At 40.6% G+C, this 18,608-nt stretch overlaps 1 protein-coding gene across 5 annotated transcripts in view; it reads right to left on the bottom strand.

Moving 5' to 3' along the window:
• Positions 1–18,608, bottom strand: part of WDR5 (WD repeat domain 5) — an 81,971-nt gene that overhangs the window by 33,482 nt on the left and 29,881 nt on the right. For 3 of the 5 annotated variants that reach the window (XM_073599588.1, XM_073599589.1, XM_073599586.1), the window contains 5 exons: positions 15,529–15,663; positions 14,470–14,578; positions 13,076–13,149; positions 12,747–12,836; positions 3,434–3,523 (listed from right to left, as the gene is read on the bottom strand). In XM_073599588.1, the coding sequence (XP_073455689.1) occupies positions 3,434–3,523; positions 12,747–12,836; positions 13,076–13,149; positions 14,470–14,578; positions 15,529–15,609 (444 nt within the window). In that variant the 5' untranslated portion in view covers positions 15,610–15,663. The remainder of the gene's footprint in view (positions 1–3,433; positions 3,524–12,746; positions 12,837–13,075; positions 13,150–14,469; positions 14,579–15,528; positions 15,664–18,608) is intronic. The other 2 variants (XM_073599590.1, XM_073599587.1) reach the window with 1 other exon arrangement.

Below are 18,608 nucleotides of genomic sequence, written 5' to 3'. Positions count from 1 at the left end.
GTTTTTGCAGTACTGGTCAGAGATGCTGGGCTTTACCTGGTATGGTGGGCAAAAACCCTAGAGAGCTCTTCAGGGTCTGGGTTCTACAGGAATGGACCACAGCTCTGGACCTGTATAGCATCCTAAGGCTAACTACACACTGAGGTTGCAGTTAATCTGGATGCAGTACTTCAGTTGTTGTATTTGAAGACGATGATGAGTTGGACTGAAGGATCAGAAGATAAAATATCAAAACTACTTAAAATGAGAAGTATAGCCTAAGCTTTTTTAGCCGGTACTTCTATGAATCACAGGAGTGCAGTTCATTCTACACTCCGGTGACCCATTTTTAACTGACAGAAGGCCAATGCCCACAGTCAGCTGGCAACACAGAGCCAGTCTAGGCTCTGAAAAAATCCTGACCATATGGTTGGGATCCACCCACATATGCCTGGACCAGCAGCTAGCTCAGGCTCTCAGTGAGCCACCAAGAGCCTGAGCCAGCCGCTTCCACCCCCTCCACAGCCCAGTACTCCAGTGAGTGCTGGAGAAGCAGATCAGAGAGCAGGGGACTGACAGTTACCAGCTCCCTGCTGCCTGAAGATAAAGAGCTGAGCTATCAGGGATGTTTGATTGCTCCGTTCTCGGTCCTAGAGATGGCAGGGGACCAATGCTGCATCCACCTAGGTCAGTGTTGTGTGTGTGTGTGTGTGTGTGTGTGTGTGTGTGTGTGTGTGTGTGTGTGTGTGTGTGTGTGTCCCATACCTCTTAAGACAAGAGTGATTTATCCATAAAAAGGGAGTAGGAGGTCCACCACCTTAGAACACTAGCATAAACGAAGGACTCACAGATTGGAGTAGGGTTATAGAGGAGTTGACTAAAGAACATGTTCTCAAAAGCTTAAGTTACAAAACAATAGCTCAGGGTCTATGAACACTGTACTCAGTCTGTGTCCTGTACGATCAAGATAAAATGTGTTAATTGAATATTGTCTGTTAACACATGCATATTTAAGAACTTGCTGACCGCCCACCGTCATTATAAGGTGGCTGTTTGAAGAGGAATACCATTATTATGGCAGTAGCTAGCTGCCATAACCCCAGTATCCTCTTTTTCAGCGGGCAGTAGGCTTTCAGATAAAAAAGTGGTCTCAGCAGAGGATTTGTCAAGGGATCGCTTTCATCGGGGGCTGGAGAGGGGCCCCCCTCCCTCACCTCAGGTAGTCTCTGCCGCTTCACAGGCTGGATGCCGAGTGAGGGAAAGATGGCCCCTGCTTGACTCCATAGTATTGGATGGTGGAAGTCAAAACGTCACTTACGCCCAATGCTCTTAAAGAGGACTTTTTTTGGTAAAAGAAAAATGACTTTTTTAAATTGCATTTTAGTGCCTTTTTGATCCCAAACCTCACATTAAAGAGGTCCTGTCATGCTTTTTTTCTATTACAAGAGATGTTTACATTCCTTGTAATAGAAATAAAAGTGACCCAATTTTTTTTTTTTTCAAAAAGACATTGTTAAAAAAAAAAAAAAAAAAAAAAAAAAAATTTGAAAGCGCCCAGTCGAGCTTGCGTGTACAAGCGAACGCATACGCAAGTCGTGCCCGCATCCAAAAACGGTGTTCAAACCACAAGTGAGGTATCGCTGTGATGGTTAGAGCGAGAGTAATAATTCTAGCACTAGACCTCCGCTAACTCAAAACTGGTAACCTGTAGAAATTTTTAAACGTTGCCTATAGAAATCTTTAAGGGTTTAAGTTTGTCGCCATTCCACGAGCGGGCGCAATTTTGGAGCATGAAATGTTGGTTATCAATTTACACGACGTAACAAAACAAAAAAATTGGGCCAACATCATGTGGTCTTTTTTTAAATTCAAAAAAGTATTTTCTCCAAAAAAATTGCACGTGAGACTGCTGTGCAAATACGGTGTGACAAAGTATTGCAACGACCCCCATTTTATTCTCTAGGGTGCTTGAAAAAAAAAAATATATATATATATATATATATATATATATTTATATTCGTTACGCCGAGTAAATTGATAACCAACATTTCACGCTTCAAAATTGCGCCCGCTCGATATATACACACACACACAATATATCTATCTATCTCTTTTTTTTTTTCCAAGTGATTTTCTAGCAAAAAAACAGATTTTAACTGATCAAAAGCGAGGCCCGGTCTTTAAGTGGTTAAAAGGGGCTGATCTGGGAGTACCAACATTTGCATCTTACTAAACACTGTTGGACATGAAAGCCTTAAATTAGTTTGAATATGTGTTTGTTTTGTTTTTTTAAAGGATAAATTGTAATGAATAACAACAAAAATTTACATGGTAAGCAGCTTCATAAGGACCTTCTAAGTGAAATACAAAGTACTTATGCAGCCCATACATTAGTATTCCCCCCCATCATCAGATTGAATAAAAAAAATAAAAAAATAAAAAACACCAAAATAACTATGCCCCCCCCATCCACATTGAGTGTCCTATCCACTGTTCCAGCAGCGGCGTGGATACGAGGCAAATACAGGAAACGCATATTATGCGCCTCCCATTCAGTTCAGGGTGTGATCCAATGTCTGCCAGACTGAGTCTTTAGATCTGACACTATTGACAAGCTTATGCTAGGAACAAATATCAATACCGGCAATATGCCATATGTTGTTGACATTTCTACCAATTATTGTTTATGATGTTTTTATGGAGATTTGTACAATAAAAATGACTTAAGCAATTCGGTTTCTGTGCTCAACTCAGTGACAACCTCATTCTTAAAAGTCCTCTTTAGTGTATGGGATTTACTCTTCCCATTTCCTTGGTTTTACGAACATTAGGGAATGAAAGGAAACTATTACAGGTTACAAACATTATGGGTATCATTTGTTTGCATGAACATGGAGACATTTCCAAAGTGAATTTATTTCATAGATAGTCCCCCTAGGAGTGTACTGGACAAACACTTCCTACCCATTCATTTCTCCTAAACTACTGTTAACAACCATGCACAAAATTTGCTATGACTAAAGTTCAAACTATGTTTACAATGTTAAGTATTTTTTTCCTCAAAAGACTTAACATGTTGTTTGTATTTATATGTAGTGTAAATGTTAATACTATAGTATGTCCTCAAAAAAACAATGTACCTCTCCAAATGTATACATTTACGTCAATATAAAAGTATATGAAAAAAATGCCTGGGCAACTTGGGGCTTACAAACATGTTGGAGCTGGAACCAGGGAACACATTGGCTGCATGCTTAAGATTCATGGCTGTTTTGACGATGATACTATCAACCAGAGGGATTTAGCTTGCAGGGAAGCTAGGTGAAAAATAAATGCAAAAATGAAAGTTACAGCCAGTTACCAGGCAGGGTGTGTCCGAGTCATTTTCAAAAGTGATATTTTTATCCTGACTGGCTTGTACTGTACCTTCTAGACTTTGAAAAATTATACTTACAGAACCAGACACAATGAGGTTGGACTGTGGGTTGAAATTACAGCAGAAGACATAGTTGCTGTGGCCCTTTAGGGTCTTCAGACATTTTCCCTGTCAAGAGAAAAAAAAAGTTATTCCAGGAGGTTAAAAAGCTTATGAATATCCCTCAAATAAATAGAATTTTTTGTTGATAAATTCCTAACAGAGGTGTAAGCTTTCGTGGAGCAATCTCCAGCGCATGAAATTAGGTAAAATTATATATTAAATCCTGCGTGCCTGCATGTGTATGTATTGTGAACCGCTCACACCTTTCACACACTCAAACATTTGAACAATAACGTATATAAAAACTAATTGGTGCCGCACTCCACAATGTGCTAGATATGCAACAGGATTGATAAACAATATAAATTCAAATTCAAACTATGTGTTAAGTGCATACAAATGCTATAATGATAGTGACATTGAGGACATTTGATAATATATGTTGGCACTGAAAGACACTAGTGGTGTTTCATATGCACTTAACACATAGTTTGTAGTCATATTGTTTAACAAGACTGTTGGATGATCATATAGCACATTGTGGAAAGCGCACCAATTACATTTATTATATGAAAATTAGATAACTTTCTTTGTACAAGTACCCATGCATAAAGACAGCATAATGAAGTTTGTATTGCCCATAACAAGGTGCTCCCTTTCTAGCCAGCACTGGAAACAAACAAGGTTTCCAGTGTGCCACAGACTAGCTCAAGAGCAAGCCCACATGTGCGCACCCATAGGAAGTATCTTTCTACGGTGGCAGACAGAGAAAAGGGAAAGCCAGGAGCGCCAGCAGAGGGGAACCCAGAACAGTAGTGCTTTGCGCAAGAACAGAACAGAGCAGGTAGGTATAAAACATGATTATAAAAAAAAAAAAAAACACACACAAATAGAGCCATCACAACCCCTTTAAAAAAAGGTTGCCAGGATATGTAAATTTAAAGCAGAAGTTCACTCTTGCAAACGTGGACTATTTTTAATCCTTATGCTGCTAGCATTAGTAAAGGTATATCACACTCATTTTAAACTCCCCCCTCTCCCCCTTTTTACTTCCAGGTTTCCAGGCTCACACAAATGATGTCATACATCCCAGTAGTCTTCAGTAGGGCTGGAGAGGGATTTTTCTTAGCTAAGCACACACTCCTGTCTGTACTACTCAAGATGGCTATGGCCAAAAATGCTAGCGGGTGTTTTTCAAAGATATTTATTAGCAACATAAAAGCAAGGAGACCGATAGATGGGGGGGGGTTCAGATGCAGTGCAGCTCCACTTAAAAAAACAGCATTGTAAATATTACATATTTGTATCAACAGCTATTTGATACTTTATTTAAATCAAACACTATTTAAAGCTCATCTCAAGCCTGAAAATAGAAATATAGTACAGCATACCAGTTCTTAGATTAAGTAGCTGCATTAGTTTTGTTTTTATCTTCAGGCCTTTTTCCTAGACCAGGGGTCTTCAGACTGCGGCCCTCCAGGTGTTCAGAAACTACAATTCCCATCATGCCTAGTCATGTCTGTGAATGTCAGAGTTTTACAATGCCTCATGGGATGTGTAGTTCTGCAACAGTTGGAGGGCCGCTGAGGATCCCTGTCCTAGACAATATTTAAAAAAAAAAAAAACCCAACCAATCAAACACACACTTCCTGTCTACACATTTTTGTCCACTGTATCTTTAGAGGGAGCCATGGATGTCACGCAGGCTCGACTTTGAACAAATCTGTCTTGGTTTATCCCAAGCACAAGGTGGATTGATGTAACTAGTAGTTTTACACAAGGTACAGTGCTTTGTGTTTTCTTTAAAGTGACAGCAACACTGCAATTCTACTGAAAATCAAAAAATATTTTTTGTACTTGCTGAAAATATTCCTAGCATGGAAAGTTAAAACTAATGAAGCTCCTACATCATAAAGCTGTTAAGTTGCAATTTATTTTGTGCTTGGGTTTAGATAAACTTCAAGCCAAACTTCAGACTTGTAGCTTTGTTGATTTCTAGGTGTCCCCCACATAAAAATAGCTCAGTGTATCTAGAAATTCATCAGAATTTCAATCAGAAGAAAATACCCTGCACCTCTGACCTGGTGCAGCTGGTGCTCCAGCCTTCTCTCCATGCCCAGAATGTGGGAGGGTCCTCAGAGTGATCACTTACAACGCTACTGATCTTTGGTCAGTGTTCCTCAGTGCTATAAAAGCTGCTGTGTCACCTGATATGCCTGCAATCTCTCAGCCTTCAATAAAGCCTTTTGAACAGAAAATGCAATCTGGACATTACAGCTCACACACGCCACCCAATACAATGTTGGTAAAAACCATAGAATATCAAATAGATTAGCTCAATGAAGTGTCCTCCCAAAGATAAGTGTGTGTATAATGCATGTAAAGTTTAAAAACAAAATCTTGAATATCTACAGTATGTGCAGTGGTAAATAAAAAAACAAAAAAAAAAACAAAAAACAGCTATATGGTTAGGAAATAAAATATGTAATTCACTCTGAGAAGAACAGAAGAGACACAGCTGTGGCCAAATGTTGAGAATGACACAAATATTACATTTTCACAAAGTCTGCTGCCTCAGGTATCATGATGGCAATTTGCATATACTGCAGAATGTTATGAAGAGTGACCAAATGAATTGCAAAGTCCTTCTTTGCCATGAAAATGAACTTAATAACACAAAAAAAAATTTCTACTGCATTTGTGAAGAATGCTGCAAGGCGCCCAATAAAGTCCACCAAGCGTGAGGGTTGTCCCCTACAGTAGATTCAGCTGCGGGATCGGGGAACCACCAGTGCAGAGCTTACTCAGGAATGGCAGCAGGCAGGTGTGAGTGCACGTACAGTGAAGTGAAGACTTTTGGAAGATGTATCAAGAAGGGCAGCAAAGAAGCTTCTCTCCCTAAAACAATCAGGGACAGACTGATATTCTGCAAAAAGGTACAGGGATTAGACTGCTGAGGATTGTTTGGGGCATCCGAAAAAAAACTTGTCTGGAGAAGAAAAGATGAGCGCTACCATCAGTCCTGTGTCATGACAACAGTAAAGCATGTGTGGGGTTGCTTCTCAGCCAAGGGAGTGGGCTCACTCACAATTCTGTCTAAGAACACAGCCATGAATGGTACAAAAACATGCTCCAAGAGCAACTTCTTCCAACCATCCAAGAACAGTTTGGTAAGGAACGATGCCTTTTCCTGCATTATGGAGCACCTTGCCATAAGGCAAAAGTGATAAAAAGGTAGCTTGGGAAACACAACATGGAAATTTTGGGTCCGTGGACAGGGAACTCCCCAAACCTTAATTCCAATGAGAACTTGAAGTCAATCCTCAGGAGGCGGGTGAAAAAACAAAACAAAAAAAAACACCCCACAAATTGTATAATTTAATATGTAAAGTTAAAAAAAAAAAAATGTATTCTTAAAACTCTCTATGCAGTGGTAAATATAAATAACCAACTATATGTTTAGGGAGAAAAATCTCTAATCCACTCTAATAACAGACAGAAGAGATATACTGTATATAATATTGGAGGTTGAATCTGGTAAATATCAGACTAGGAGATCACATTTTTTTTTTAAATTTGGACCCCTTTCACACCGGGGCGCGTGTAATGATCCCTGCCCTCTGTAATGTTTCTGCCTCCTTGTAATGTGCCCTGCCTGCATGTAATGTGGCTTGCTTCCATGTAAAAGATTAATTTAAATGTAATTGTAATGCCTTCTATTACCTCCAGTCTATCAGCCTCCACCTTCTCTGGGTTCAGATGTTGATCCTCCCTGCACAGAGTCTTTAAAGTATTTTTTTTTAAAACAAACATGTTATACTTACCTGCTCTGTGTAATGGTTTTGCACAGAGCAGCCCAGATTCTTCTCTTCTGGGGTTCCTCACCGATGCTTCTGGCTCCTCCTGCCTTCAGACTGCCCCAATAGCAAGCTACAAATTATAGTATAGAGTGCCCTTATAACAAGGTAAAAAAACTTTTGCCTTTACACCCACTCACTTCCTGCCCAGGACTACATGTTCCATGAGGCATTGCTCCTCACACATTCACATGTTCTCAGGCACTTACTGACATGTGTGGACAGTGTACTGAGCTGTATGTGTGCTGCACTGTATTTCTTGATATGTACACAAATATTGTCTTCTGTATGGCAGGCCAACTAATCGGCTGGCCGAAAAATCGATTATGAAAATCGTTGAAAACGATTTTCATAATCGACTGGCTGTCGATCCATCACTTGCTGACCGCCTCACGCAGATATACTACCTGTACGTTGCCCTTTAAGAGGCGGCCAGCAGGCGCGCGCACGCCGCCGGCGTGCCCCCGCGGCAATCTCCTTGAGTCGGGCCGCGGGTCCCGCGGACTCGATCGCCGCGGGGATACCCGCGATCGCCTCACCGGGAGGAAGAACGGGGAGATGCTGATGTAAACACTTAGGGGTTTCACTCAGGGGTGTACTCACGTTTGTTGCCAGCTGTTTAGACATTAATGGCTGTCTGTTGAGTTATTTTGAGGGGACAGCAAATTTACACTGTTATACAAGCTGTACACTCACTACTTTACATTGTAGCAAAGTGTCATTTCTTCAGTGTTGTCACATGAAAAGATAAAATATTTACAAAAATATGAGGGGTGTACTCATTTTGAGATACTGCATAATATATAAATCTCCAGAAGTAGGATATACAGTGTATTTTAACTGGGAGTCAGACATGTAGCTATATGAAGGGTGGAGGGAAATGGGGATATAAATCTTTTATATTAAAAGGTAGTAGTAAAGGCTTTGACCTTTTTTTTGCATTGATATGAATTTAAATATAATTCACAATACTGGCCTACTTTTACTTTAAAAGGAGTTTGAAAGTCAGAAGGTTTTTATATCTTCATGCACTCTATGCATGAAGATAAAAATCCTTGTGTGCGCAGCAGCCCCCCTCATATTTGCTTGATCCCCATCTCTGTCCAGTGATGTCCACTGGCTCCCTCTGATGTCAAAGTCAGTCAGCCAAAGAGGAGAGCGAGGAAAACGAGAGGGGCTGGGCTGCAGCTCCGTGTCTGAATGGACACAGGGAGCTGTGGCTCAGCTCAGATGCCCCCACAGAAAGCTGCTTGCTGTGGGGGCACTCAACATATTACCCGTTATGAAGTCCCATCAGGTTCCAGGGATTTACAGTGCCTTGCAAAAGTATTCACCCCCTTGGCTTTTTACCTATTTTGTTATATTACAGCCTTTAGTTAACCGCTTGACATCCGGAGGACGTCATATGACGTCCTCGACTTTCAGGGCTTATATCTGAATGATGTCTGAGGCTTCAGCCGGCGATTCCGTACACCATAAGAACGATTATAGCGGCTGTTCCGCCGCTTGATCGTTCTTACGGGCGGCGGGAGGGGATGTCCCCCCCCCCCGCCGCCCTCCGGTGCTACTACCGACTCACCTCAGCGATCGGTGAGTTGGATAGCGGATCCGCCGGCGCCGGATGTTCACCATAGAGATTTCCGGCGGACCAGATGGTCGCCGGAGTCTCTATGATCGTTCTGAGGCCGGGGCGCGATGTTATGACGTCACGCCCGGCCTCTGCATTCAAAAAAACGGCGCCGCTTCGGCTGTGAAGCGGCGATCGTTTTATTTTTTTTTTTGATTTTAGGCTTCCCAGCCTAGAGGTGAGATGTGGGGTCTTATTGACCCCATATCGCACTGTAAAGAGGACTGATCGTGTCATATTCCTATTACAAGGGATGTTTACATTCCTTGTAATAGGAATAAAAGTGATCAAAAAAAAAAAAAATTTTTTTAAAGTGTAAAAATAAAAATTTTTAAGTAAAATTAACAATAAAAAAAAAAAAAAAAAAATTTTAAAGCGCCCCTGTCCCCGTGAGCTCGCACGCAGAAGCGAACGCATACGTAAGTCCCGCCCACATATGAAAACGGTGTTCAAACCACACATGTGAGGTATCGCCGCGATTGTTAGAGCGAGAGCAATAATTTTGGCCCTAGACCTCCTCTGTAACTCAAAACATGTAACCAGTAAAAAATGTTAAAGCGTCGCCTATGGGGATTTTTAAGTACCAAAGTTTGGCGCCATTCCACGAGCGTTTGCAATTTTGAAGCGTGACATGTTAGGTATCTATTTACTCGGCGTAACTTCATCTTTCACACAATGCAAAAAAATTTGGCTAACTTTGCTGTTTTGTTTTTTTTTAAAGCATGAAACTGTTTTTTTTTTTTCAAAAAAAAAACGCGTTTGAAAAATTGCTGCGCAAATACCGTGCAAGATAAAAAGTTGCAATGACTGCCATTGTATTCTCTAGGGTCTCTGCTAAAAAAAAACATATATAATGTTTGGGGGTTCCATCTAATTTTATAGCTAAGAAATGATGATTTTTGACATGTAGGAGCGAAGTGTCAGAAATGGCCTGGATGCAAAGTGGTTAAATGTTTTTCTAATCTGAAGTATATGTGATGGATCAGAACACAATAGTCTAAGTTGGTAAATTAGAAAAATAGATGCATAAAACTATTTTTCAGAAATAAAAAATTGATAATTCGCATGTGCATATGTATTCACCCCTTTGTTATGAGGTCCATAAAAATCTCTGGTGCAACCAATTACCTTCAGAAGTCACATAATTGGTGAAATGATGTTCACCTGTGTGCAATCTAAGTGTCACATGATCTGTCATTACATATACACACCTTTTTGAAAGGCCCCAGAGGCTGCAACACCTAAGCAAGAGGTACCACTAAACAAACACACAAGTCAGGGTTAGGTTATAAAAAAATATCCAAATCTTTCATGATCCCTAGGAGCACCATCAAATCTATCATAACCAAATGGAAAGAACATGGCACAACAGCAAACCTGCCAAGAGACGGCCACACACCAAAACTCAAGGACCAGGCGAGGAGGGCATTAATCAGAGAGGCAGCACAGAGACCCAAGGTAACCCTGGGGGAGCTGCAGAGTTCTACAGCAGAGACTGGAGTATCTGTGCATCATGCTGTGGGGATGTTTTTCAGCAGTCGGGACTGGGAAACTGGTCAGAGTTGAGGGAAAGATGGAGGGTGCTAAATACAAGGATATTCTTGAGCAAAACCTGTACCATTCTGTGTCATTTGAGGATAGGATGGAGGTTAACCTTTCAGCAGGACAATGACCCCAAACACACTGCTAAAGCAACACTTGAGTGGTTTAAGGGGAAACATGTAAATGTGTTGGAATAGCCTAGTCAAAGCTCAGACCTCAATCCAAAAGAAAATCTGTAGTCAGACTTTAAGATTGCTGTTCACAAGCGCATGACAGCCAACTTGAAGGAGCTGGAGAAGTTTTGCAAGCAGGAATGGGCAAAAATCCCAGTGGTAAGATGTGGCGAGCTCATACAGACCTATCCAAAGTGACTTGGAGCTGTGATAGTCACAAAAAGTTGGCTCTACAAAATATTGACTTTGGTGGGGGGGGGGGGGGGGGGGGGGGGTGAAAAGTTCTGCACATTGACTTTGTTATTTTGTCCTATTTGTTGTTTGCTTCGCGATTAAAAAAAAAAAAAAAAATCATCTTCAAAGTTGTGGGCACGTTCTGTAAATTAAATCATGCAAATCCTCAACCAATCCATGTTAATTTCAAACACAAAAAAAAAAGAGGGGGGATGAATACTTTTGCAAGGCACTGTATGCAATTTCAGAATGACTATAGATCTCATCACAAATTAATGGTTTTAGCATAATTTCTATTTGGTGTGCAGAAAGAGTTGAAAGTTTGACAATTTCCAAAAAGTTCCTGAGAGAAGGTTGGGTACCAGCAGAAGATCTTCAATGAAGTTTGCTATGATAAGAAAAGAACTCTTAGGAAATTTGTTGAGTTTTGAGGGAAAGTACTATCTTTGAGTTTAAAGTTTTGGTAGGGCATGAATGTGTGGCTTTGAATCAAATAGTATTTTTTTTGTGAACAAAAAAAAAAATAAGTGTCCCGTTTATCCCTCCATGTAAGAATAAAAACGAAGTTATGCCTACCACAGGGACTTTTTGGCCCTAGTAGTTAATCATTTAGCTCTCTACGTGCTTGCTCAAATTTCTTGTATGCTTTTAGGGCCAAGTCCCACCACATGCAGTCTAGAGACCTTTTTTTCTGAATCAAAAACGCATGGAAAGTAGGTTATATGGTTTCCAATTGCACAGTTCACATCAGTACAGTCAGATCCAGAACAAAATAAATATATTTATATATAATTAAAAAAAAAAATAACGTAGAATATGCTGCATTTTTCTGGCACTGGACTGTGCTGGAACGCATCAAAAACACACCTAAATGCACTACCACGCATCAAAAATAGCACCAGACCCCAGTATACTGGAAAAAAAGAAAAGCATCTGAAATGCATCCAGAAACGTATCAAAAACACAATGGAACTCGTCAAAACCGCGCATGCAGAAACACATCCGGAACAGATCTGGAGTGCGTTTTTGTGGTGTGAAACAGCCCTTAATGTCATTTATTTTCTACCTTCTCTCCAGACTATAGGGGCAGCGTACTGACAACCCTAACATTGCAAGGATGCTGGTTTCTTAAATAATCACATGCCCGGACCACTACTTATTTACCGCATGCAATCCCCCCTTTTTGTGAATTGACTTTCACTCCTGTTTTATGTAGTATTTACTGAGCAAATACCGCATAAAGCAATAGTGAATTGCTATTTTCAGGATCACATGCGGTATTTGGGAAAATTAAATACTGCATGCGATTTGGTTCTGTTAATGAAGTCCCTTCACTTAAGTATTCCTTTGAATGAATGTGTACAACATAGGTGCATGTCTTTGTCGGTATTGATGTGGTTACTTATGTCCATTTCGAAACAAATAAAACTCTGGATTAAAGAAAAATGGCAATTGTTTGAATTGCTTAGGCTTCATGTACACTTGGCTGTCATTTACCGAGGCCGCAGGAAACCGCAAAACGAAGCAAAAATCACCATGGTTTCATGTTTTCCCGTGGCCGGGGGTCAAAATGTTCCTATCCTGAATGCCATTCTTCCGCGTTGAGGAAAGGGAGGTTGAACCTTCTAAACTCTGCTACAAAGCCTATGTGTACATTGACACCTAGGCTTTTATGAAGTCGTCAATTTAGGAGCCGCTTGTGTACATAAGGCCTTATTAGGGCTGTATTTTGTGAAAACTGCCAATAAACCTTTTATAAAAAGAAAAAAAAAAAGACAAATCGTTATTTAAACATAGTGCTTTAGCAAATTAAACTTTCACTTATGGCTTACATCTACTTTAAAAAAGGAACTCACCGAGCTGACATCCCAGATTTTTAAAGTTTTGTCATCTGAAGCAGACACCAGGAGATTGGAATCTGAAGACCAGGCAACATCTGATATACCCTGAAATAACCACAAAAAGACAATAACCTGAGAATATAACTGTAATTTACTCACAAGCTAGGTGGTCCCTTGGGAGGAGGTGACCTTATAATTTGTGACCTGTCAGGAATTACTGCACTAAACAGATTTAAAATTACCATTTGCATGAGGCAAGGTTCCCTAGAGAATGGGTCACGCCAGACTTATGAAAAGCTACAAAAAAACAGCACAAAATGGAGGTGGGGAGAAGTAACACTTACCAGCTTATGACCAGAAATAGTCTTCTCAAATTTGCCATCGTATGCACCCCATATTTTGATTAGTTTGTCGGCCGCTAAAAGAAACAGAAAAACTTAAATACAAAAAGGACACAGACCATGTCATAGAAATATGGATTTTGTACAAAAACAAGTCTTCTTTTTAAAGAATTCTTATATTAGCATGTGTGTGAGAAATAAGGGGAGAAAAACATGTTTAACGCAGGTTCCACTAGGTCTGAGATACAGAAATGTGCCCCAAAAGAAGTTTAAAATTAACATGCTAAGTTATAAGTGAACTACAAATGTAACAAATATGCTTAAAAAGTACATTAGTTCTAACACTGTCCCCTGTGTGCCTGGGGATCCTCCAAATCCTGGACATAATACAAATACCTTGTAATTCTACTATACTTGTAATTGAGAATCTAAATTGAATAGCAGCAGTGGGGATTAGCTGAAAGTCAGTGCAAAAGTCAAGCCATCTGTATCATGCGGCTTCCCAGCCTAACAGAAATGTATCTATGACAAAAAGTGTACTTATGCGCCTTCAGGGTGTTAGTTTGCACACCGTTATGATCTGACAGGTTCTATTTAAAGTGGAATTCCACCCAAAAACGGAACTTCCACTTTTTTGATTCCTCCCCCCCCTACGGTGTCACATTTGGCACCTTTCAGGGGGAGGAGGGAGCAGATACCTGTCTAATACAGGTATTTGCTCCCACTTCCTGGCATAGATCACCGCGGCGCTCGCGGTGACCTATGCCACTTTCTGCGCCTACACTCTACTCCACCGCTGTATTCTGTGAGACACAGAACACAGCAGGGACCAGAGAGGACGTGCAGCGCGACTCGCGCATGCGCAGTAGGGAACCAGGAAGTGAAGCCGCACGGCTTCACTTCCTTATTCCCTTATCGAGGATGGCGGCGGCAGCAGCCGAGACCCGAAGGACGGATCCGCTTCGGCTGCCGACATCGCGGGCTCCCTGGACAGGTAAGTTTCCATATATTAAAAGTCAGCAGCTGCAGTATTTGTAGCTGCTGGCTTTTAATTTTTTTTCAGCGGACCTTCGCTTTAATTACCTAATGCTGATCAAATCTGGCCTAAAAGCCTAGGAGGTTTGTTCAGTGGGGAGAATTCTTTGCTCCGGCCTACAGGCCAATGTTTTCAGAGAGCTGGAAAAAAATGGAATCCAGTATGACTAAAACAAACTAAGTGCTTAAAAGAATGTGAAAGTTTCAGGCTTCCAGGGACAAGTATAGGGCACATCAAATAAAGTCTTAAATTGAAATCACTTAACTGTTACCCATCATCACCTTACTGCTCTCCATAATAACACTACCCTTAAAAACTGCAGTACAATTGAGCTTTCATGATAAATATGAAAGGTGCTTACATGAGCTGGCCAGCCACTCCCCGTTGGGGCTGAACTTGACAGATGACACAGCCTTGGTATGCCCAGCTAATGTGAACTTTAGAGTATAATTAGGTTTTACTGGAGCTGGCTAAAATGAAGATAAAACAAGTTATTAGTACACACAACCTTGTCAAAGAACAGAGAACACACTCCTTCAAAATATATATATATATATTTTTTTTTTTTTTTTTTTTTACACACAAACATAAACCCAAGGCCACTAAATCCTCTAAAAATGGACTAGAATGCGCTGTACAGGTTTACAATAATCTCACGTGTAAGGTTACATTGAGGCATACCTGCAATAATACTGGCGCTACCGTTGCCACTTTGCATTTTAAACATACAAGTTTTGAGGCTACCATCTTACACTGATTTTATTAAATAACCCAAAACCTGGAACAAACGTGAAGGAAGGAGAGTTACTGCCTTACTGGTATATTTTTCTATGGTCAGTGACAAAAAAAGTATGACATCCTCAAAAGCTTGTAATTCTGACTGACAGCAAATGAAGGCAGCACATGCAAGTGAAAGTTTTAGTCAGGCTGATATTTCAATAAATGTCTGAAAATACACTGGTTAATGCATTAAATTCTCCAATGATTGCAGATTGACTGTCAAACTGAAAACTGTAATTCTGAGCATTATAGTCAAGAGTGATAAACAGAAACTTTTCGCAAAGACCATGTCTCTTTATGTAGTATGTTATCATCTGCCTGTATATGCGTTTATTAAACTGCAAGGTACTCTGCTACTACCTCCCTTTCTCAACAGAATCTGCGGAAGCAATTCCCCACTTACATGATGTATGTGGAAATGGTTACCCTCAAAATGTGCACAGATAAAGGATTATGTCTTACAACTAAATAAATGGATATTCAAGTAATTTTTGAGATATCAGAAGTATGCTCGGTTGTGTATGTTACAGCTACACTTGGTAAACTCCTTTCTATAAAACAGCACATTGAGGGAAATATCAAAACTTCATGCTTCATGGTGACAGGTGCACATTACTGTGTTAGCACAAGACTGACAGACCTTGCTCTGGTTTGTGGAGGATGAAGGAGTGGATTGTGTTTTAGATGCTTCAGTCTCTGGCTTCTTCTCCTCGGTCGCCATGGTACATAAGCCTGACAAAAGTCACACCAAGTGCAGTAATGTCACCTCCTGCTGCTGAAAGAACAGAATCAAAAGAAGCAGAATTGCATCAATGCACTTTCTATACCATAACTTTGAACCTCCACATACTTCATATCCTCAGACTACACTGAACAACACTGAGGGACCATTAAAAACAGACCTATATTCTACAGCTAACTAAGAGCTAAGAAACTGTTAGGCTACCCACAGCTGTAAAATTCTTATTACTTTAGAAAAAAGTGCCGGGACTCCCTCCATTGGATTGTCATGTGACACAAGCTGAAGCATTGATCACATAGCCAAAAGGAAGGACTCTGTTTAGGAAGAGATGTTGATGTTCCAACCCTGCTTCACATTAGTAACCCAAGTGGCAATGACAAACTATTACCCACTGTCAAAAGGAGCCTGGAGCAAATTTTCATTTTTAGTTTAGTTTCATGTCTACAATCCTCATTGGTGTTCACAAGAGAACTATTGGTACGTCAGCATATACCTTGGTGTATAAGCCAAAAGCATGCACAGGCATCTGGAGATCCAGATTGACAAGACACATGCCTACAGAGGATCCCCACATACAGTTGTGCTCATAAGTTTACATACCCTGGCAGAGTTTATGATTACTTGGCCATTTACAGAGAATATGAATGATAACACAAACTTTTCTTTCCCTCATGGTAAGCGTTTGGCTGAAGCCATTTATTATCAACTGTGCTTTTTAAATTATAACAGAAACTACCAAATTACCCTGATCAAAAGTTTACATACACTAGTTCTTAATACCGTGTATTGCCCCCTTTAACATCAATGACAGCTTGAAGGCTTTTGTGGTATTTGTGGATGAGGCTCTTTATCTTCTCAGATGGTAAAGCTGCCCATTCCTCTTGGCAAAAAGCCTCCAGTTCCTGTAAATTCTTGGGCTGTCTTGCATGAACTGCACGTCTGAGATCTCCCCAGAGTGGCTCAATGATATTGAGGTCAGGAGACTGAGATGGCCACTCCAGAACCTTCACTTTATTCTGCTGTAGCCAATGACAGGTTGACTTGGCCTTGTGTTTTGGATCATTGTCATGTTGGAATGTCCAAGTGCGTCCCATGCGCAGCTGCCTGGCTGATGAATGCAAATGTTCCTCCAGTATTTTTTGATAACATACTGCAGGGATATGCAATTAGCGGAGCTCCAGAACTACAAGTCCCATGAGGCATAGCAAGACTGACAGCCACAAGCATGACACCCAGAGGCAGAGCATGATGGGACTTGTAGTTTTGCAGCAGCTGGAGGTCCGCTAACTGCATATCCCTGACATACTGCTTCATCTTGCCATCAATTTTGACCAAATTTCCTGTGCTTTTTTAACTCACACAGCCCCAAAACATCAGTGATCCACCTCCGTACACTTCATCATAGGCCTGGTTGACCCCATTTATGGTTGTGGCCAAAAAGCTCAATTTTGGTCTAATCACTCCAAATTACTTTGTGCCAGAAGGTTTGAGGCTTGTCTCTGTGCTGTTTGGCGTATTGTAAGCGGGATACTTTGTGGCATTTGTGTAGTAATGGCTTTCTTCTGGTGACTCGACCATGCAGCCCATCTTTCTTCAAGTGCCTCATTGTGCATCTTGAAAACAGCCACACCACATTTTTAGAGAGTCCTGTATGTCTCCTGAAGTTATTTGTGGGTTTTTCTTTGCATCCTGAACAAATTTTCCTGGCAGTTGTGGCTGAAATTTTAGTTGGTCTAGCTGACCGTGGTTTGGTTTCAACAGACACCCTCATTTTCCACTTCTTGATTAGAGTTTGAACACTGCTGATTGGCATTCTCAATGTGAACATATATATATATGTAACAGCGCTCGAGTCCAATGGCATAAATCACAACAATAGTCCGATACTGGTTGCTAGAAAGCATATATAGAAAAGTCTATAGGTGGTCCGTGATGATAGGTGAATATGGTGACCAGGGAGATCTTGGTGGACACAGCACTAAGGGCAGTTTCCTGTTGCGCTAAGTCAGCTCTCCATAACAACCATAAAGAAACAAAAAGAAAGCGCATCTGAGTGCAAGTATTTAATAAAGGATAAGAAGCACGTATTCACACTTACATAGAAGTAAATAGATTGCAGCTTCCAGTGAAGAGAACATCCTGGGTGAGTCCATATGCAGTAGGCCGCGGACCTCCACACGGAGTAGCAGGCTGCTGAGCTGGATCGGCACTTCCGCGTTCCAGCAAGGCGCTCGTGGGCGTATGACGTCACCAGGATGGCTCAGATGGACGGGAATACACGACGCGTTTCCGAACATGCGCGAAGCTCCCAGTGGGCATGCGCGCTCCTTTGTAAAGTGTAGATAGGACGGGAAGGATAGAGGCTTAAATAGCTCTGCATTGAAGACCAACAATTACTCCAGCTAAACAGAGGAGGAGCATAGACATACAGACAACGGAATATCTACAAGACCATAAACAACAATAAAAAGGGATAATTCTCAATAAATTGTTATGCATTATACATTATCAATAAATTATCTATATAGGGTATATTTTATATCAAAGAATCAAATAGTTCTGGTGATAATAAAATATTGAAGTGGTAACGATGACAATAATTAAAAGGCACAACAATGTGTACTCAAATATAGGTTATAATGCCTTACTAATATTGAAAATGATTATAAGAATGTTTATCGCATATAAAGTTAAATAAAATTAAATCAAATTATAAAATGATCCTATTATTGATATCCCATGTGTCAACGACTCTCAATAATAAATTCAGTGGCCATGAGACATCATATATACAGTCATAGCATATAGAATAATATGCGGAACAAAAAAAAGGGAAAAAAAGGGAAAAAAACGGGGGGGGGGGGGGGGGGGGGGGGGGGGGAATTTACATTATAAATTAGTTAAAAATGCGACACACCTGCACCAAAAACAGTGTGTCGCATGCAAAAGAGTATGTATATAAAATTTGTGTAATAATG

This window comes from Aquarana catesbeiana, linkage group LG09 (genome assembly GCF_042186555.1).
Source record: "Aquarana catesbeiana isolate 2022-GZ linkage group LG09, ASM4218655v1, whole genome shotgun sequence".
NCBI lineage: Eukaryota > Metazoa > Chordata > Amphibia > Anura > Ranidae > Aquarana > Aquarana catesbeiana.
Note: the sequence above shows the minus strand (reverse complement) of the source record. Positions and strands in the feature narration are given on the sequence as shown.